Genomic DNA, 22757 nt, shown 5'->3' on the forward strand with positions numbered 1-22757 from the left:
AATACGAAATTGAAAACTTAGTTTCTAATCGAGTATCGGAAGGGCGTAGTATTTGAAAGATAATCGGTAGGTTAATCTCATACGAGACTTAGTTAAACTAGCTAATGTCGTGGTGGATCTATACCTAGTTGTTCTACCTTGACAGTAATACTATACTTCCTTATTTAAGTGACAACATCCAAGAAATTGAGTTGTTGTATTGTGGATTTTAATCTAATTCGTCACTAATCTAGCAAGCCCAAAAAGATCACCTTGTATTATAGGTTTGATAGGGTCAAATCACTTAAACTGCTCATTCTGTATTGTAGGAGATCTCCTAGTTGAAATGCATGACGACACATATAACCATAATTTTAAAAATCGGACCGGTCAGCAAATCAGTTAGGATACTAGGTCAGTGGGTCAAAGGTTGAACTAGTGGGTCATTAATTGAACTGCATGACCTGATTTTTATTAATTTTTTTTAAAAAATATTCATGTTAAATATATTTTATATTTATAAATTTCAATAAATTCATATCCTATTTTAAATTTCATTTTTCATCTTATTTAAAATTATCTTTATTTTTATTTTGTATAAAGACATATAAAAAAAATTACATGTTAAACTGTATATTAATACAAATTTAAAATATAAATAATATGTACATATGTAATTTACTTGTAATTGATATCAAAATAATATATGTAATATCTATATAGATATTATATTATTAAATATCTAATTTAAAATTAATAATATACTATAAAAGTTATTTAAGTTGCATATATTACAAAAAATACATTAGAACAAGTAGTTATTGTTATGTTTAATAAGACTTTTTGCTTTTTCATTAATAGGATTCAATTCCCATCGTTATGTTTGTGATTTGTGGTCCCTAATTTTTTTTTTGTGGTTAAACCGGTTTGACCCACCGGTTTACTGATCGAATCAAAAAATTGATCGATTCACTCCGGTTTGAAACGAGTCAAGTGCATAACCGATCCAACTCAAGGTTCGAACCGGCTAAATCACCAATTTTCGGTTCAATCGGTCCGACCGGCCGATCCGATCCAATGTTTAAAACACTGCATATAATTGCTATGTTGAGCATATGATGCATTGAGTTGACTATGTTGTGTTAAACTATGATGAAATGTGTTGTGGTGTTGAATTTACGTTGTTGTGTTGACCATTGTTGTATACTGTAATGCCTTATCATTGTGTTGTTAAAGATGAGATGATGATGTGATATTGATGTGTTGTATATATTGTTGTTTCTTCTTATTCTAACTTACCCTCACGTATTTTCTTATGGTGTGAACTGTGATGATCATACGTGGTGTGGGAGCAGGGTAGGGATAAGATTGAAGTGATGCTATGGAGGCCATCCAATGACACATGAGTTAGAGGTTATTTTATTGACTACCCAGTCGTGGTAGATTTGTATAGACAGTTGTAGTTGCTTGACTTACAACCCAAGATGTATAACTTACATTTACCTTTATATGCATGCAATATAGTACATATTTGTAATAATTATAATTCTATAATCTTAAGTTAAATATTTTTTGCTACTAATAGCTGAGTCGCACAATATAGGGATCTAGGTAGGTCATTACATGTACTAGATGTCCACTTGCAGATATTTATAGAATTTTATTGTAATCCCATAAGATGATTTATGTTTTTAAATTCAAAATTGTCGGAGAATATTTTTATGTTTTTTGCACCCTATATATATATATATATATATTTGTAGCATAAATGTTTAGGTATTGTTGTATGATAATCATAGCTTAGTCGATTTTGTATATTTTTTTCTTGTGTAGTATTGTATTGTATTAAGCATAGCGACTTATTGGATCGTTACGCAATTCAGATCCTTTATTATGCCATATGCATAGAGAAATTGAGATAAATGTCATGTTTTTAGATGAAAAATGGTAGAGTAGGAAACATAAAAGAAAATCAGTGAGGTCTATCATTATTTCATTTATTTTATATAATTTTTTTTAGTATAATAGTATATATTTGATTTTATAATTTGTATATAATAAATGTGACTTTTTTTAAATATGTTATTTCATAATTATACTAATGAAACGATGACTTAAAATTTAAGATATACTATTTCAACTTCATTATTAAATCAATACTAGTGATTCATAAGAAATTATGACTTACTCTATTTAGAGAAATTTTTTTAATAAAATTTACGTATTTAGAAAAAAAAATTAGAAGAATTACCTATCATCTCACGAGTAAAATAAAGCCGTAGAAAATTGCTTCACTAAAAGTATTCGTGGTGATATTTTGAGTTTTTTTTTTACGTAAATCACTGAATATAATGAATGAATTTTGATTTTCAGTTATCTCAGTATGTTCGACGGCTTAAAACCGTCAATAAAATATATTTTATACATATAAGAAAAAAAGAATCATGAAGTGGAATGAATCTAGCGTTAAATATTAAAGAAAGAATATTTGAAAAGGCAATAAGAAAGGGGTGGCATTACCGGAAAGCCGAAAGCGAAAGCGAAAGGGATATATATGGTCACTGTCTGTGTGTCACTCACTCTCATAACTTTTCATTTATTTATTTGTTTTTCATACCACAAGTTGAATCCCAAGCTGTCTTTTCCTCACTTCAAAGGAATCCAATCTTCCACTGCTAAAATAGACAAAACTTTCCCACTAAACAAAAACATTTCTTAAATTTCTTAATTGCTTAACGTTCAAATACCATTTTTTTTTCCTTCCACATAACGTTTTAGTTCTCATGTTTAATTTTTCGAACTATATTTTAAAATATATATTATTTTCAAAAATATTTTCTAAATATATATTTTAATCTGAATATATATCTTATTATGCCACGAAAATTGGTTGAAATCTATGAAAAAAGTCTCATCACTACCTAATTTAAAATCAATAACTTACTTTATACCCAACAAACCTAAAACTCATAATAATTTGAGATTTTGTAACTACTTCATCTCTACTTTCTTCAAGAATTTATTAGTTATGACAATCATTTCACAGCTAGTGTGATCCTAAGTTAGCTCTACATTGAGATTCAAATCTCTAAACTTTTCTACCAATTTGAGCTCCTTTACCATTAGCCCAAACATGTGAATGAATTTTAGATTTAATGCATTTGTCACCACATTGACTTTCCTAAGATGATACATTAGTTGAAACTCATAATCATCAAAAAACTCCATCCAACTTCTCTATCAAATGTTCAATTTTTTTTATTATCATACAAGTACTTCAAGTTCTTGTGATCACTAAAGATATTAAACTTTGCACCATATAAATAGTGCCTTCGTGTCTTCAAAGCAAACATCATCGTTGCCAACTTCAAGTCATGAGTAGGATAATTCTTCTCATGCACCTTTAGTTGTCTTAAAGCATATGTCACTACTCTTTTATTCTGCATCAAGACACAACCTGGACCCCGGAGAGAAACATCACAAGACACCTCAAATGGCTCACTAGGGTCGACAGCACCAATACAAGAGAAGTAATCAACCTCTTATTTAACTCTAAAAAGCTCTCTTTACAAGCATTCGTCTAGATGAAAGGTTGATTCTTTCTAGCCAATCAAGTTAGAGGCATTACTATTTGGAGAAATCCTCTATGAATCTTCTATAGTAATTCACCAACCCAACATAACTCCTAATGTTCGTGACTGTCCTCGGACACTCCCATTGTAATACCGATTCCACTTTAGACGGATCCACAAAAATCCCTTTAGTTGAAATTGCATGCCTCAGAAATGTCAACTCATCCAACCATAATTCATTTTTTGATAGTTTTGTGTATATCTGCTTCTCCCTCATCACCTCTAGTACCAATCTTAGATGCTCTTGATGCTCCTCTAGATATATTAAATAAATAAAAGATATCATCTACAAACATCACCACAAATATATCCAGGAACTATATGAAAATCTTGTTCATATAATTGATGAACATCGTCAAGGAATTAATAACACCAAAGGGCATAATAACATACTCATAGTGGTCTTCGGTATGTCATTATCCTTCACCCTTATCTAGTGATACCCAGATCTCAAGTCATTCATGAAAATACATAGATGCTTCCTTAAGTTGATCCATCAAGTCATTTATCTTAGGGAGTGAATATTTGTTCTTGATGGACAACTTGTTCAACTATTGGTAGTCTACACACAACCTGACACCATCATCCTTCTTCTTAACTAGTAACAACGAAACACTCCACGAAGACTAACTTGGCCTCAGCATCTGTTTCTCCAACAAGTCTTCCACCAGTTTCTTTAGTTCCACCAACTTAGTTAGGACCATCCTATAGGGAGTTACAGTGGCCCTACATCTAGAACCAAGTCAATCTCACCAATCAGTTTCTTAACCTCCACACCCATAGTGGCCAACAAAATGAAGCATTAAGCTTTATTCCTTAACAAATCGTCCACTTGCTTGGCTAACACCAACATCTCATTCTCAATTTGGGAAAAACACTAACTCCCTCCTAGCACAATCTATAATAATACAATTGACAAATAACCAATCCATTTATAAGATTATGTCAATCTCCACCATAGGTAAAAAAATGAGGTTCACCATATACTTCCTACCAAACACCTTTATTGAGCATCTCACACACACCTTAGAAACAACAATAAATATAGCAGTAGAGTAGAAATAGACGAATCAACAAACAAATCACTCACAACCAATCTTAGTCTCCCTATACAATCAACAAAAATGAAGGAATACATAGCCCCCTAAGTCAAACTAAATCATAACATCCTTACCATTTGCCTTGCCTTTCCTTTTCACAAGATTTCAGGAAGTAGAAGCCTCTGCACAAGACAATGCAAATACTTTTCCTATAGTTGTAGGTCGCTCCAACCTCGGTGTACTCCTCACCTAAGTAGTCATATATAGACAATCTTTAGAGATATGGCTCGACTTGCCACATTTGTAGCACGTATTCTCAACATGAGAACAATCTCTAATAAGGTGAGCTTCTCTACATCTAAAGCATCTGATACTCTAAGCTCCACCCTGAGGAGTAGTAGGAGGTCTCCAAGTAATAACATTCCCTCTATGGTTGATGAGGTCTATCATATTGTCTCATTTATTATCATTCCTTATTGGACCCGATGGTCCCTCTTGGCCCTTGGCAACCTTGTCACCACTACCACCCTCCAATCTTTCCACTGTCTTTGCATTCTCAACTAAGGTTGAAAACTCAATGATGGACATCGGGACCACTATTCTTTTCAAGTCATGCCTCAACCCCTCCACAAAAACTTCCTACATCTTTAAGTCTCAAATATGGCCTGAGAATAGAAACATGCTAGATGCTCGAACTTCATAACATACTTAGAAATAGACATGTTCGCATGATGCAACTGCAAGAACTTCACCTCCTTAGTGTATCTCATGCTTCAAGGAAATGTTTCTCAAGGAATGCCCTCTTGAAGCATTCCTAATCAACCGCCACCCCCTTAGTCTCCAACATTTGATGGGTGCCTCTTCACCAATACTTTGCCTCCCCCACTAGCATATAAATTGAATACGCTAACTTCCTCTCACTAGTAAACCTTGACACACTAAAAATATTCCCCATTTCGACGATCCAGTGGTCGGTCATTCCAAGTGTGTATCCCCTTTGAATTAGGGAGGGTGATACTTGTTAAACTCTACCAAATCCCTTTCTTCATGTGATACCACTAGCCTAGTTGCCTCAGCTATAAACATGTTCGTCTCTATTTTAGTAAAATAAGCATTTTGTTATTGCATTGCCATGACCATTATCTTCGTGGCCCTAATAATCTAATCATATTATCGTTTCACCATCCTATAGTAAGATCAATAACCCATTTAGTAACATTTTACAATAACCACACCACAACTACTCAACATACTACAAGACACCACAAAGTAAAGACTTACAACAAAAACTTAATGGGATCACCCCCATAAAGTGCCTAAAAGGCTTGATTAACTTTGATACCATAAAAGTGTAATGACCTGTCATGGTTCCAATACTTAATGGAATCATCTACTAACAGCAAAAAATGCAATTCCTACCTAAGGTTCACATAGTTATAGATTTTGGCAAATATCATAATAACCTACACACATATATACCAAATAATTTTTTTGCAAAAGTAACTAAAAAGCTTAACAAGTACATATGTATATATAGTAATCTAAAATTAGACTATATGACCCTAGGTGTTGGTCAAGCAACTACAACAAAATAAACAAAAGTAGTTAAAGACTACAATGCCAACAACAAAAGTAGTTAGGGGTAAGCAAGATTTTAAAAGAATCAACATAAAACAAGTATAAAGGAAATGCACTTTACTACCAACAACATAATGTAAATCACCCAACATGCACCCCATGGTTCACATCATACAACACTCAGCATGACATTAACAAGTTTAAAAGGCAAATAACTTTAGCAATTCAAACTTACACCACAACCATGCCATTTAGTAATATAACCACCAAAGCATATGAACAACAAACACATCACACCATATCATATACACACACCTCAACTAATGGTCGTCATATATTCACATACGGAGATCTCCTACAATACTTAAACAATCTAAATAATTTGACCCTATTAAATCGTTATGATTGTTTTTACACAACAACTACATTGAAATACCAATTCTTACACATAATTTCTCAAATGTCACCATTAAACAATGATAGTTTAGTACCACTGTCAGTTACAACATAATTTTGTTTATCATACTTTCTTGTCTAACTTTTCTAAACAACTCTTAAACATATCATTGTTGATAATAGTTTTAGTTAATATTTTTTATTGTGTAAGTAAAAAAATATCCCTAGATCACGCAGTAAAAGACGATGGACGTGTCTCCCTTGAGTGTTATTTCACTCTATTACGTTTCTTACTATCATACCATGCCATGATGCCATGCTCTTATTATCCTCTCTTGTCTGTGCTATTTGTATCAAATAACACAATGTATTTGTCCCACAAAAACTCCGAATAGGAAAATGAGATAAATTGTGAGGATGAAAAAGTATGAAAGGAGTTTATATATGAAAAAAAACAAAACAAGAAGAAAATGATAGAAAGAGAAAAAAAAGAAGAGAGAGAAAGATGAGTTTACACTTTACATAATGCATGTGCGGTTGCTGGCATAGATTTAATGGCTAATGGTCCAGCCTCCACCTTCTCTTCCGCGCCGCACTGCGCCACACAACACCACACCACATCCATTTCCATTCTACTTTTATTTTAGAAATCCGTTTTTTATAGGAACAATACCATTTTCGGATTTTATTCCACACTCTCTCTTGAAACATTAGTTCCTAGAAAATTATTTCAGAAATTTATAAATTTCTCATAAATTAAATTCAAAATTACATTAGTTCCTATAATGTATGAGTTAATCACTTATACACTGTTAGGGTAAAGTTTTTTACACTGGCAACCAATTATATCTTTAAAATTATTTTATTTTATTTTTATTTCATTAAATGAGCAACTGACATGACACAACTAAAAGATATTATTGGTTACTAGTGTAAATAAATTACATTGGCAGTGTATAGGTGATTAACTCAGTTAAATTTGTTTCTAAAATGCATTTAATACATTGCAAAAATAAGTTTAAATAAATTTTACACTCACTAAAAGAAAAAGAAAAGGGAGATTTCAATGCCACCAAAGGGTAGAACTCTTATAAAGTGTTGGTATATATGTATAAACCTGAGTTTCACATTAAATAAAGATCAATATGCTATTAAGTAACATATGTATATATTTAAAAAATCAATATAAACATAGTTATCTTAAAATTTTAGGTTTAAATATAGTATGAATTCGTTTGTGTAACTTGGTTATAACCCGTTCTTGAATTCTAATTTAAAATTTAGAATAATAGTGGATTTTTTTATTGGGAATCGAATATGAATGTAAGATTTACAATAATCAGATATTGAGTTATACCCATGATTTTTATAGAGACATAATTTGTGATGGAGTGACATTGTTCGCAACAGTGGATAATCACTAAATTCTTACTATTTTACAACATATATTTTAACGAAAAATAGTTATTACTAGAAAAAACATAATGTTATTATTTGAACGAAGAATTTAATGGTATAACTATAAAAATCTTGATCTAAGTTTTGTCATTTTATTCTTCATGTTGTTTTATTCACATTTGCAATTTAACTGCAAAAAGCTCACAACATGTCCCCATAAAATGCGCTTATGTCCATAATAAAATGTGAAATCATGAGAACTTTATATTTTTATGAAAAGGGATAAGAAATAAGGATAAGCAATGATAAATAAAGATGTGACTGTAACTGAGCAAGGGGCTCCACTAAGTATGTGTGTATGTATACTGCTACTCTAACATGTTTTTCTTCTCTTGACACTTGCATATGCAATAATCCATAGGAGTTTGTGTTTGTGCTTGAAGAGTGGTAGTTGTTGTTGAAGTACATCGTTTCAATCCTGGATCCCAAAATTTGGGGTCACAGTTAGGTTGTCTACTCCTACCCATAACCATACCATACCATACCATACACCCTTTCTAGTTTGCATACTTTTTTTATTTACTTGTACTTAGTGCCAACTCTTTCGGTTGGTGCACTTCTATTTCCTAATTTCTCATTCTGAACGTTTTTGTAGTGAGAGCAAAGTTTTGGTTTGGTGGCCTAGAGAGACGCACAGAAGAACAAGATGGGGGACAAGTCCCAGGTTTTGGAGGCTGTGTTGAAGGAAACTGTGGATTTGGTAACATTAACATAGATCTGAATCACTACGTCTCTATGTTGTTACTTCTTATGTGTTTCTTGGTGTTTTATTTTTTCTTTGATGGGTCTTTTATTTATTTTTGGTGAATGCAGGAGAACATACCCATTGAGGAAGTTTTGGAGAATCTGAGATGTGGCAGAGAAGGTCTCAGCAGTGAGGCTGCTGAGGAGAGGCTCACCATTTTTGGTCACAACAAGCTTGAAGAGAAGAAAGTACTCTCTCTCTCTCTCCTCATTGTTTAAATTAAATTCCATTTTAAAAAAAAGTGAATTTTCATGGTGAATTATCTTCTGGGTTGTTGTCCAGGAGAGCAAATTTTTGAAGTTCTTGGGATTTATGTGGAATCCTCTGTCATGGGTTATGGAAGCTGCTGCTATAATGGCAATTGCGCTTGCAAATGGAGGGGTGAGTGCACTTAGCTTTTGGGAGTTTAAATTGGCAATGAAGGTGTATATTTGTGTTTTGTAGATTGATTATTTGGACTTGTTCTTTAAAATTGTGCAGGGGAAGGCGCCTGATTGGCAAGATTTTGTGGGTATCATTACCTTGCTTGTCATCAATTCAACTATCAGTTTCATTGAGGAGAACAATGCTGGTAATGCTGCAGCAGCTCTCATGGCTCGGCTCGCTCCAAAAGCAAAGGTGTCAAACTCTTTTATCTCTATATGGATTCCATATTCTTATTGATGTGGTTTGCATCTTGGAAGGAATCTTTTCTTTCTTTTTGCATTTTATTGTTTGATTTCTCATGAGTGTGTTTGTAAAGGTTCTTCGAGATGGTAGGTGGAGTGAGCAAGATGCTGCGGTCCTGGTTCCTGGTGACATAATCAGCATCAAGCTTGGTGATATTATTCCAGCTGATGCTAGGCTTCTTGAAGGGGATCCTTTGAAAATTGATCAAGTGGGTTATTGATTTTTGTATTTTTTTTATACATCTGGCATATAATATTTGCTCCTCTAATGTCTAATCCACCACATGCCTAACTGGTCAATTATCCTCTTTTTTCTCTGGTGCTTTGTACTTTTCAGTCTGCACTTACGGGTGAATCACTGCCAGTGACAAAGGGTCCAGGCGATGGTGTTTATTCTGGTTCTACCTGCAAACAAGGAGAGATTGAAGCTGTGGTCATTGCTACCGGTGTTCATACCTTCTTTGGTAAAGCTGCTCATCTTGTGGATACTACCAATCAAGTTGGACACTTTCAAAAGGTAACATAAGACAAATGAGTTTGTATGAATATAAAATAAAAGTGTTATTAAGAGTTTATCTACTAGAAAAAGTTCTTTATTTTCAGTAGAGAAGTTCTCAAAAACTCTTCTAAGCTTGTATCCAAATTGGCCCAATGTAACTTTTCTCCCAATTATTGTTCACAATTCCTGATTTCTTTGTCATATATTTTTTCCGTATTTTTTAGGTCTTGACTGCAATTGGGAACTTCTGCATATGTTCAATTGCTGTGGGGATGGTAATTGAGATTATTGTTATGTATCCTATCCAAGATCGGCCGTATCGTCCTGGAATTGATAACCTCCTTGTGCTTCTTATCGGAGGAATTCCAATTGCCATGCCGACAGTTTTATCTGTGACCATGGCCATTGGTTCTCACAGGCTATCTCAGCAGGTTAGTTAGTTATACTTTCGGTTGAGCACCTTGTGTGGGCATATGCAGGTAAGAACTAAGGGTTATAATGTATGCAGGGAGCTATCACAAAGAGAATGACAGCCATTGAAGAGATGGCAGGCATGGATGTGCTTTGCAGTGATAAGACTGGGACTCTGACATTAAATAAGCTTACTGTTGACAAAAATCTTGTTGAGGTTGGATGCTGAATGACTAAATGGTGTTGGTTGCTGGTAAACTTTGTGTTTTATATGCACTTGTTCTAATAATTTTGAATTTTAACATATAAGGTTTTTGCAAAAGGAGTGGATCCAGATACTGTTATTTTGATGGCGGCCAGAGCTTCAAGGCTTGAGAATCAAGATGCAATAGATACAGCCATTGTTGGGATGTTGGCTGATCCAAAGGAGGTTAGCCATTGTCATAGATTTATTATTCACTGGTATTCTTTTTTGAAGAATATCTTTTAGCTTCAAGTCTGCAACTATAATCTTCACATTGGCATATTTTTTTCTAAATTCAAGTTAATCTAGCTCTTTTCTTTTTTAACTTACCGCTACTGAAGGCACGTGCTGGTATACAAGAAGTACATTTTCTTCCTTTCAATCCTACGGATAAGCGGACAGCATTGACTTATCTCGATCAAGATGGTAAAATGCATAGAGTAAGCAAAGGTGCACCAGAACAGGTAATTTGGCAATATAGTTTGCACAAGTTTACATTAATATTTGGTCTTCCGTATTTTCATCGTGATGTGATTTGTCTCATGATTATTAGATCCTGAATCTTGCACACAATAAGGCAGACATTGAACGTAGAGTTCATTCAGTGATAGACAAGTTTGCCGAGCGTGGTTTAAGATCTCTTGCTGTAGCATACCAGGTAATTAATTTGTTGCTTAATCAATTGGTGCATTTGAATATATACCTATGTTTTAAGCTGGAAATGTTAATTGAGGCTTCTCCATTTTATACAGGAAGTTCCAGATGGAAGGAAAGAGAGTGCTGGAGGCCCATGGCAATTTATTGGCCTTTTGTCTCTCTTTGACCCACCTAGGCATGATAGTGCAGAAACAATACGGAGGGCACTAAACCTTGGAGTAAATGTCAAAATGATTACAGGTCTATTACATAAGATAGTGAACACCTTTGCTTTACTTGTGTTATGAATTTATGATAATGAAATCATTATTCTTTTTAGCTAATGACTTTAATAAGGATTGGAAATAAGCTGAGTACTGTGAATGTTGGTAGTCCTGTGACATCTGTTTTTTTTTTTTTATAAATTTTTTGAGGACATTATTGCTCAGAATTATGATGGAACTTAAATTTACAAATTTGTACTGGTAGATGAAGGATTTTGCTTTAGATGGGTTGGCAATTTCACAATATGAGTATCGTTGTTATAATAAGAATCTGTGATCCATGGTATCATTGGAAGTTAACTTGTGCATTTAGAGTAAAGGGGCCGACAATGTAATGCATGATTACATTTATCAACCCCATATCCTCCTCCCAATATTCAATTATCTATCTTCCTTTTTCTATCAGGGGATCAACTAGCTATAGGAAAGGAAACAGGTCGTCGTTTGGGAATGGGTACCAACATGTATCCTTCATCAGCTTTACTTGGGCAGGACAAGGATGAATCCATTGCTGCCTTACCAATTGATGAACTAATAGAAAAAGCTGACGGATTTGCTGGTGTATTTCCTGGTATGCTTTGGTGTCTTAATTGCAATTATTGTTTGACATGTAGTGGATGAAGATTAATGACTAAGAGTAATTTAGTATTGTATGATTCTTTGCTCATGTATGTTGGTTTATATATTTGGTCAGAGCACAAGTATGAGATTGTGAAACGCTTGCAAGCTAGGAAACATATATGTGGAATGACTGGTGATGGAGTGAATGATGCACCTGCCCTGAAGAAGGCAGACATTGGTATAGCTGTTGCTGATGCTACTGATGCAGCTCGTAGTGCATCTGATATTGTTCTAACAGAACCTGGTCTAAGCGTTATTATAAGTGCTGTTTTGACCAGCCGAGCTATCTTCCAGAGAATGAAAAATTATACAGTAAGCTATTGAATTACTGTTAATATCTTCTCAACAATTTCTTCCTACTAAATCATCTATATCATTGTTACTTCTGCTACCATACTAAGATTAGTTTTTGGAAATTTTTGTTTTGTCTCGGCCATCTCCACTTGGGATAATACGAGTATTTATTATACTTTCATCTGACTAATATGCTTCTTCTTTCACGCAGATTTATGCAGTCTCTATTACAATTCGTATCGTGGTAAGTGAATTATGTGGCAACTCTGGGATTTATTTTCTAGCTGACATGGCATTTTGGATATTGCAATTACTAGATGGGTCTAATATTTTTCTTACATGTTTGACATGCTTACAGCTTGGTTTCATGTTGCTGGCTCTTATATGGGAGTTTGACTTTCCACCCTTTATGGTGCTTATCATCGCCATCCTAAATGATGGTTTGTTATTTATTCTGTCTCGTCGACCCATTGTTTCCCCCCGCCTGTCTCCTTCAGCATGCTTCTATGTGATCTTGAGCTTTATTGGCGGCTAATATTTCTTTGACATTGTAGGTACTATTATGACCATTTCAAAAGATCGTGTAAAACCATCTCCTTTGCCAGATAGCTGGAAGCTAGCAGAGATATTTACTACTGGCATTGTGCTTGGAAGTTACTTGGCAATGATGACAGTCATATTCTTTTGGGCAGCATACAAAACAAACTTTTTCCCGGTATGTCTTTTAGGACTTAAATCTAAAATCTGAATTTATTGCGACATCTATGCATGTTGCTTCCTCACTTCCGGAAGCAATGCTAGGACTCATTATTTTTATGATCTAATGATTCTTATTTATATGAATCTCTGTTTATTCATTCCCTTCATGGATTCTGCTTTTGGCTTTTGATTGCTTCAAATGCCTCATTGATTTATTTGTCTTGTCTGCTGTGTTTTCAGCGAGTGTTTGGAGTCTCAACTCTTGAAAAAAATGCTCATGATGATTTCCGAAAGCTTGCTTCAGCAATCTATCTTCAAGTGAGCACTATTAGTCAGGCTCTTATATTTGTAACTAGATCTCGAGGTTGGTCATACGTGGAGCGTCCTGGTTTATTGCTGGTGGTTGCTTTTATTGTTGCTCAATTGGTAAGCCTCATAAGCATTTAATTATGTTGTATTTTGTATTTCATTGCATTTTATTATATTTGATGATGGATTTGTTGTGTGCAGATTGCCACTTTGATTGCAGTGTATGCAAACTGGAGCTTTGCTGCAATTGAAGGAATTGGTTGGGGTTGGGCTGGTGTTATATGGATATACAACATAATATTCTACATCCCACTTGATATCATTAAATTTTTAATTCGTTATGCTTTGAGTGGTAGGGCTTGGGACCTTGTCATCGAGCAAAGGGTGAGTAGGATATATCTTGTTTTCTTGAGTTGATTAATCCAAGGAGAGTTTTAAAGTTTGCTCTACGCTTATGGATATCATTGTCTTGTAGATTGCATTCACAAGGCAAAAGGACTTTGGAAAGGAACAACGTGAACTTCAATGGGCACATGCACAAAGAACATTGCATGGATTACAACCACCTGACACCAAATTCAATGAGCGCACACATGTCAATGAACTCAATCAGATGGCCGAAGAAGCTAAAAGGAGAGCTGAAATTGCAAGGTAATTGTTTTTATTTAATAATAAGGAATTAAGTTGGGGATATACATCAAAATATTGCACTCATGAGATTGCAAGGACATATATGCAATGCAAGCATACAAGTGGATAAATATATTTCAAAATTTTTGCAAGTTGGATATAAGCTGCATGAGGATTGAAGAGGGTAACATATATATTTCATTATTAAGTTAAGTTGGTTCCAATAAACTGCAGTTATTTATTTATTTCCTAATGATTGCATGCTGCAGGTTGAGAGAACTTCATACACTAAAAGGTCATGTAGAATCAGTTGTGAGATTGAAGGGACTTGACATAGACACAATTCAGCAAGCATATACAGTCTAAAGATGCTCATATGATTTGCATACTTATACTGTAAAAAGTTACATTGTAATGTTGCTGAGAAGAATATAATGTAATGATTACACACGTTCAACTTTAATGTCCTTTTAGTCCTGCCGTCTGTTTTGAGCACTTGAAGAAGTGCTTTTGTGAGGTCAATTTATGTCATATTATTTCTGGGTACCACTCTGTCTGTCTACCTGTCAGTCACGCACTCTCCACAATTTCATGATGACAGGAACGAAGAGAAATCCACCCTTGTATTCTATGCCTCTGAACTCATTAGCTATCTATATTATATACCTCAATTTCTTTCATCATTGGAAATTGAAAAACGTTACGTTATTTTTAGTTTGGTTAGTTTTTAAGCATAGATGTCATGGAGATAATTACCTCGTTAAAGAGAGAAAGTGGATATTCTCAAGTGAGGAGAGTATTTTAACAATGAAGTGCATACGTGTAAGGTAAACTTTTGATAAAATAGAAGTGTCAATGAGAGTTACACGTGAAACATTCTGGTTTAACTCGGCTCATTGGTGGGTTGGGTTGGTAAAAAGCAAGCTTACTTTTTTGAAATTAAAGAGTTGGTCCACTTAACATATGTGAGTTTGAGTTAGGTTTGATCAATTAACCTGTTTATTTATTTTTTATTTTAAAACTTGACATCATGGTCCACTTAACATATAAAGTTGTAGTAGACTAGTAGTTGATAAATGATTTCTAATATTTACATTTTCTTTCGTTCGCACCGATGTATCTTTCATCTGAAAGTCAAAGACTAACTTCTTTTAGGCACTTGAGAAGTATGTATTTATCAAATGCGTTGGTTATAATATTAACATTTATTAATAATAGTATTTTATATTTTCTTTTCTAATTTAGATAGGTGAATTCACTAACTCATCAATCTGCGGAAGATTGTATTGGATTATGTTTTCTTTAGGCTCACCAGATAAGTGCATTGAATTAGACTGACTCAATTTTTCTCAACCGATGGTGAGTCATATCCACACGGTTAACTCAATTTTTGACACCACTTATAAAAAATGAAAAGTGAATTAGTTGTTAAATTTGGCCTCATATTAACACAGAAATTCCCTTCCCTCATTCATTTTTCTCCAATTAAGAAAATGTTGCACCAGGAAACTGGGAAGTGATAAACTATTTGTGGTCCTGATGATGATGATAATAATAATTAACATTGATCTGATTTTATCCGTTCGTGACATAAAGAAAATAGTGTGGTTTAGAGCAATGAGTATCCATATCCTAGAAGCCAAGAACGTTCTGTATGCCCTTATGGCCTATAGCCACTGTTTGTTTGTAGTATAAAACAACAATTGCAAAAACTTTTCCAACTCAAACTTTTAGGACCAACCATTCTCAAACTCAGCCAAAATTTGGGGCATTATAATTCCTCTCACGAGGTTGTTATTTTTGCACCTTTCTTTTTGCAATTATAATTCTGCATTTTATTAATTGTTTCGTAAAGTGTACCCTTCATTTAAGGATTTTTTAATTTTGAAAAGCGTGTCCTGGAGGTTGCATGGTAGTGATGCTAATCGAATATCCTTTCAAAATTTAATGGAAGAAAAAGAACAGTTAACTAAAGTACTTACTTAAAGGAGGAATTTACCCTGTATGAGAGAGGAAACATAGAAAAATATAACTCGACCTCTCCTAATAGATCCAATATCCAATGCAACATTTCATGGGAATAGTAATAATAAGAATAATTAATTATTATTATTAGTGTAAATTATATTTTTATTATTTATCTTTTTTTTTTTTAAATTTAATTTATTATTTATTTATTAAAATATTTATTTTAGTTTTTTTTTCTTTTATATTTAAATTAATTTAGTTAATTATTTTTAATTTTGTAATACGATTTTAAATTATTTTTTAATTGATTCAAGACGTGAAATTTATAATATTATATTTAACTATATAAAAATTATGAAATTTAATTGTCGTTTGAATTAAAAAATGTTATAATCATAATAAAAATTAGGTGAAAAATATATCACATGAAAAATTTAAAAATAATATAAAATTAGTTTTTTTTTTAAATTTAATTATTTTTTAGATTTATGTTTATCTGACTTTCATCATGTTTATGAAATCTTTTTATTTGAATTTTAGTTCCGTTCAACCATTTTCATATATATGAATTTAATGAAGCAAGTTTCAAATCTTGAATTAGTCAAAAAAATGATTTAAAATTGTGTGTTAAAATTAAAAATATAATTATTTCAAAAAGATTAAATCGATCTAAATTTAGAAAATAAAAGACTAAATAAATATTTTAAAAGATAAAAGATTAAAATGAATCTTAAAAATAAGATAAATGACTAAAAATATGATTTAACCTACTTATTATTATATGATTATATTAACTTAATAAATAGTTCAAGTTTAAATCATGTGCATTTAATTAAATTAATAAACACTCAAATAAAGAACTTTATTTTTCACATAATAGTTTTATTTGACTCAATTGAGTAAGATTGTCTCACTTAAATTATACTTGATTTATATAAAGTTATCTTTATTATCAGATTGTGAGAACTTTTAAATTTTGAATCTTGATGACTTGGATTTAAATTTTATTGACCTAATCTTTTTTTATTATAGTAACCTTAACCATATCAACTTTTTTTTTTATTTTTGAAAACATAGTGTACTAGTAAGCACCCTTTCGGTCATGCAATAGGCCGAAAGGGGCGCCCAAACTAATGGAACGCATCAATTGGCACCCCTTCGGTCGGACAATAGGCCGAAAGGGGGGCCCAAACCAAGGAGCCACACCAACTGCCCCCTCAGGTCAGGAAATAGACCGAAAGGAATGCCCTAGCCGATGAAACACAACACCCCTTCGGCCCCAAGCTTGGCCGAACACCCCTTCGGCCCCAAGCTTGGCCGAACACTCCCTCGGTCTCGTGAGTAGCCAAAAACCCAAAGAGAAGGGATCTGAAGCTATTCAAGACACCCCTTCGGCCCCAAGCTTGGCCGAGAACCTGAAGAAAGAGCCTATGATAAACACGTGGCAAGCCAACTGCCTACTTAGCATTAATTACCATACCAGATTAAGACAGGATTAAGGTTAAGTCATGTATTACCCATTTCCCAAGGATGAAGGCCCATCAGGCCCACATATGTCATTATAAATATACAGGTGGTGTGACATAAATGAGGTACGTTACTATTCCCGCTAATGCATTTATTGCTCTGAACCGAACACTGACTTGATCGTCGGAGTGCCTATGCAGGTACCCTCCCCCACCACGTGGAGCTAGTGTTCGGTCAATACGAAAGATTCAGAAGGACTTAAAGGCAACTAGGAAGGATCAAGGAGAAGAGTGTTCTTACGCAGGAACACATAGTATAATAAAGATAATAAAGATAATATAAGCAAGGAAAAAAAATTAACAAAGTTTAACTCAATTGGTAGATAACTAAACCCCTTAAACAGTTCAGGAGTTCAATTGATGACAATGTAAATGAAAAAAAAAAAACTGTATTAAGAAAAGTAAAACTCATTTTAAGTAATCATTATATCTTGAATTATATAAATTTCATACCTTTTTATTTTTCTTATTCCCCATTTCTCACCTATCAAACAATCTCATATTTATATTTCTCACCTATTTCTTCTTCCTCACCCATTTCTTTGTCATTTGCCACCTATTTCTTCTTCCTCACCCATTTCTTTGTCATTTCCCACCTAACAAATATACGGTTAATGCTAACTTGCTACAGATTTTTTACATAATATTATCTGTAATTTTTTTTTAAAAATTTAAGTATTTTAAATTTGACATGTATTTAGAAACTTAATAAGTATTTAATTATAATAATATATCATATCAGTTATTTATCAATATAATATTCTTAAAATTGAATGTGTCTAAATAATTAATTCTGTTCATTATTATATTTTCATTTAATAAATTTGATTCATTTATTAATTTGTCATTGATAACATTATAAAAAAAACTCAACACATTTATTCATAATAAATATTTTGTAAAAAGTAGGCACAAAAATCTCTAATAAAAAAACCCACATATGGTATTAACTCACATCGTTATCTTTATAGTTTGAAAACTTATTATATGTACTCACAGTATATGTCATATTAGAAAAGAAAATGTTTGGAAAACTGTTATTTTTGAAAATTAATATTAAAAATTGTGTTTGAATTCAGGTACATGATTTTGCATAGTGAAGTAGGTATTCTGCAAAAAGACTGATTATGTGTCTTATGCTTGAGCAAGAAGAGAGAAAAAAAAAAAAAAGACATAAATTTTTTTATTTATTTTCCTATCATTGAGAATAAGTCGGGCCTTTTTGTTGATCATGTAAATATGTATATTGTTCATCATATCATTAACTTTTATTAATAACTACATAGTACATATAGATCCGTGCGAGATGCACAGATAAAAAAGTAAATTATTTAAATTAAAAAATATAATGTGTTAGTTTTAAATATATTTTTATTTAATTATATTAGTGGTAGAAAATTGAAGTAATTTATATAAATCAGAAAATTAAAATGCATGTATAAATATTATATTCTTAAGTATCCTAAACTATTATTATTTGTCTTAGTATTTGCATTTTAAAAACTTATCTTTTAGTACTTTTATGTTCTTTATTAATGTGTGAATAAATAAACTAAAACATAAATAAAGATATTTAATATTTGTATAATTTGTAATATTTTATAGTAGTTAATATTATATAATTTATTATTCTTCGTCTCACGTAAATGTATGAAAAAAAAAGAAAAAATAATATCTTATATATATATATATATATATATATTTTATGAAATTTGCTATATGAAATGAAAATTAAATTATAGAGTGAAAGGTGGATTAGATAAAGTATAATATAAAGATATAAAAAATGAAAAAGAGAGGTAATAGTAAATAGAATTGTATACAAATTGACAAAATAGTAACTTTAATTTTGTTGATAAATGTAATAGAATTAGAATTATACAATAGAAAAGTGAAAGGTGAATTGAATATAATGTATAGAAAAATATAATATAAAAGATAAAAAAGAGATATAATAAAAAATAGAAATGTAAAAGAAAAAAAAAAAGTAGTATATTGTATAGATGAAGGTGGTAGTGTGAAATGAGAATTAAGCAATATAAAGTGAAAGGTGAATAAGATAAAGTATGAAGATGAATATAAAGAGTAACAACATATATTTTTTCGTTAAGGCTGAAAATAAATTACTTTAAATTCTACCTATAACTATTATTATAACAATTTCATATATTACATAGCGTTACACACTAATAGTGGATGTTTCAGATTGTTTGGGCATTTGGTTAAGTTCAAGGTTACTGCTGCTAGTTTCTTTATACTTGTACCACCTTGAACACATTAGAAAGTACCCCAAATTCATGATTTCTAGAGCAGCAATCATGTAATAAAAGAAATCCAATCTCCCCTTGTTAAGATCTTCTGGCAACCAATTCCCCATTGCAGATTTGGCGGTGATTCTATGAACAATTGAAATCAGAAAAGTACTCAAATAACTAGACCCCGCCATGCCACAGTAGAAAAGTGAGCCTGCAATGCTTCTCATATTCTCAGGGAATTCCTTATAGTACAATTCAACTTGTCCAACCGCAGTAAATGTTTCAGATAGACCAGCTAGAGCTAACTGAGGAATTAACCATAGTCCTGACATTGATGAAATAGCACCTTTTCTTGGTTGCATTCCTATAGGTTTGGTTAGAGCCAAACTTCTTCTATGCTCTTCAACTACAGCAGCTACTAGCATGCTTAGCGCTGAGAGAAAAATGCCAATTCCCATCCTCTGAAGGAGTGTGATGCCACCCTCTTTACCTGTGACTCTACGCAGAAAAGGGACTACTATTCTATCATAAATTGGTAGCCACAAGGTCATGCTCAACATTAAGAAGACATTGTAGGATGCACCAGGGATCTTGAAGTTGCTATGTCCAAAACGCCTATCAGATTGAAGGGCTTGAAACACTAGGAGAGTGTGCATTTGGACAATGACTAGATGATACAAAATGGCTGAAAACCATATAGGCAACACTCTCACCACACATTTCACCTCCTCCACTTGCTGTATGCTGGAAAGATTCCATGGATCAGCTGCAGATCCATCTTGGTTTATTTTGTCTTGTGGGGTCACAATGGCTGCTTTATCCAATATCCTATTCATGTAATAATACTCATTTCAGTTAGAAGCTTAGAACATGTTTGATATAAAAAGTGGGTAGTGACATATGTGACTATTTTATTACTTTAAATACCTCATTACCTCCTATTATTTCTCTCTTCCTATTATATCACTACTTACTTTTTATGAAAACAGAGTGTCTCCAAACCAAATAGTCCTTACTACTTTTGAGAAACCAGTTATCCATAACAAATTATTGAAGCAAAAAGTTAAAAGCTTGATGTAGTTACCTGAACTGATACGTGTAAGGTAGCTTAGAATTAGCACTTTTGGGAGGCACATAGTTGAAAAGCATTGGAGGTTCTGCAGGTAGTTTTAGATTCCTCTTTTTGATTGCAACCACTAAAGCTTGCACAATACTAGTTATAGGACTACCACTTGGTTTAACTTTAACATAGATTTTGGCCCCCATGAAATACACTATACAAGATATGAGCATCAAAGCAGCTGGTATTCCCAACCCTATTGCCCAGCTCACGTTTGACTGTACATAGACAATTAGCGTTAAAGAGACCATCTGAGCAAAAGTGAAGGTAAAAAAGTACCAATTGAAGAAACTATTGATCCCCTTTTTCCCTGAATCTGTATTTGGATCGAACTGATCAGCTCCAAATGCCAAATTACATGGTCTAACCCCTGCAGCACCCACCAACAACAATCCGAATCCAGACACCAAAAAAGCCATTTGCCCTGTAGTTGGCCCTTTGCATGTTTTGCTCTCCTTTCCACAGTGAGGTGGATGCAGATTCTTAAATACTGCTGTAAGTTGTATCACTATCAATCCCTGTTTGGACGTAGGGAAAAAATTACAAGGCTTATTCATGTTCATGTGACTAGCTGAATGATGTCTATTGAATTACAATCATATTTTTCATCAAGTAATTGATGTAGATGTATAAACCTTTTTTGTAAATCATGTCATTTGTTACATAAAATAATCTTAGACATTTGGTCATGAAAGTGAATGAATTTGAGTGAGGAATGGAGTTATGGCATGGCATGAGCCTTAAAATAGTACCAAAAAGGAAGTGCAGGTACAGAATCCTAATGTCTTGTAGCGACCAAAGTAGGTGTCCGATAAGAAGGCACCTATCAAGGTAGCAAAGTTGGTGCTGCCGCTGAAGATGTTGATTATATTGGTGGCTGTGATGTTCTTGAGGTTGAACACTGTGGTGAGATAGACTAAAAGGTTGGCTAAGGTGCCAATGGCACCCAATTTTTCAAAAGTTTCATTTCCTGTGCCAATTACACAAACAAGTCAATCAAAAGATAAGACTAAAAACACACATAGAAAAAGAGAGAGAGGGAGCTTGTAAGATGCTTCTCATTCATTACCTATGATGAAAGGCATGGCCTTCCATCCTCTGTAGTTAATCTTGTGATCACTCTCAGTCACATGTTCCTCATTGTTCTCCATGCTTTCTTTCTCCAATGTCTTCATAGTTGTTTTCCCTTCCTCTTTTTCTCCCATTTGTGCAAGATTTTGTATCTCTGTTGCTCTCTCGCCGAAGGGAATAAGGAATGCGATAATGGTGTTGAGTAGTTGAAAGTTCAACTAGACAAGAGAATGATAGTATAGTACTACATAAATGAGTGAATGTGGTTTCACTTTTTTTTTTTTTTTTTGGAAAGTGAGATTTCCAACTAGAAGTAGTCTTATAATAATATACTATAATTGTGTGCCGGATATAATTTAATTGGTAGATTCCACGTTGACCTTTAAAATAGTCATATAAGTGGATATGAATAAAAATAATTTTTACATAAGAAATTAATTTTATAAGTTGAGTTAGTGATAAACTCACACCCACTAACAAAAAATAATGATCATAAATATAAGTTAGTGGGATAATAGTCAAAAAATTATTATTAGAGGAACACTAAAAAAACTAGTTATTTAGTCTATAAATATTAAATAATTATATAATTAAAACATATAAAAATGTATTAAAAAATAAATTAATTATGAACAATTATCAATAATGATGTTAATGTAAAATCATAAATAAGAGGAAAGTATGATATATTATT

The 22757-nt window shown here is 32.8% G+C and overlaps 2 protein-coding genes across 2 annotated transcripts; one reads left to right on the forward strand and one right to left on the reverse strand.

Annotated features, from left to right (window-relative positions):
* The first annotated feature begins 8385 nt into the window (after positions 1–8385).
* Positions 8386–14803, forward strand: LOC109807234 (ATPase 11, plasma membrane-type). The gene is made up of 22 exons (XM_020369751.3): positions 8386–8531; positions 8679–8783; positions 8897–9016; positions 9111–9209; positions 9309–9446; positions 9571–9705; positions 9834–10013; positions 10220–10426; positions 10504–10623; positions 10717–10836; positions 10992–11114; positions 11204–11308; positions 11403–11547; positions 11977–12141; positions 12265–12503; positions 12697–12729; positions 12844–12925; positions 13040–13200; positions 13425–13610; positions 13695–13877; positions 13969–14144; positions 14393–14803. The coding sequence occupies exons 2-22, from the start codon at positions 8730–8732 to the stop codon at positions 14487–14489; spliced, it is 2868 nt and encodes a 955-aa protein (XP_020225340.1). The 5' UTR covers positions 8386–8531; positions 8679–8729; the 3' UTR covers positions 14490–14803.
* Positions 14804–19696: 4893 nt separating this feature from the next.
* LOC109808569 (protein NRT1/ PTR FAMILY 2.9) lies at positions 19697–22350 on the reverse strand. Its single transcript, XM_020371616.3, has 4 exons — positions 22062–22350; positions 21745–21962; positions 20957–21510; positions 19697–20700 (listed from the first exon to the last, which is right to left on the reverse strand). The coding sequence occupies exons 1-4, from the start codon at positions 22195–22197 to the stop codon at positions 19797–19799; spliced, it is 1812 nt and encodes a 603-aa protein (XP_020227205.1). The 5' UTR covers positions 22198–22350; the 3' UTR covers positions 19697–19796.
* Between the last annotated feature and the right edge of the window lie 407 nt (positions 22351–22757).

The sequence above is a fragment of the Cajanus cajan genome, chromosome 5, assembly GCF_000230855.2.
Source record: "Cajanus cajan strain Asha chromosome 5, NIPB_CcT2T_4, whole genome shotgun sequence".
NCBI classification, from domain to species: domain Eukaryota; kingdom Viridiplantae; phylum Streptophyta; class Magnoliopsida; order Fabales; family Fabaceae; genus Cajanus; species Cajanus cajan.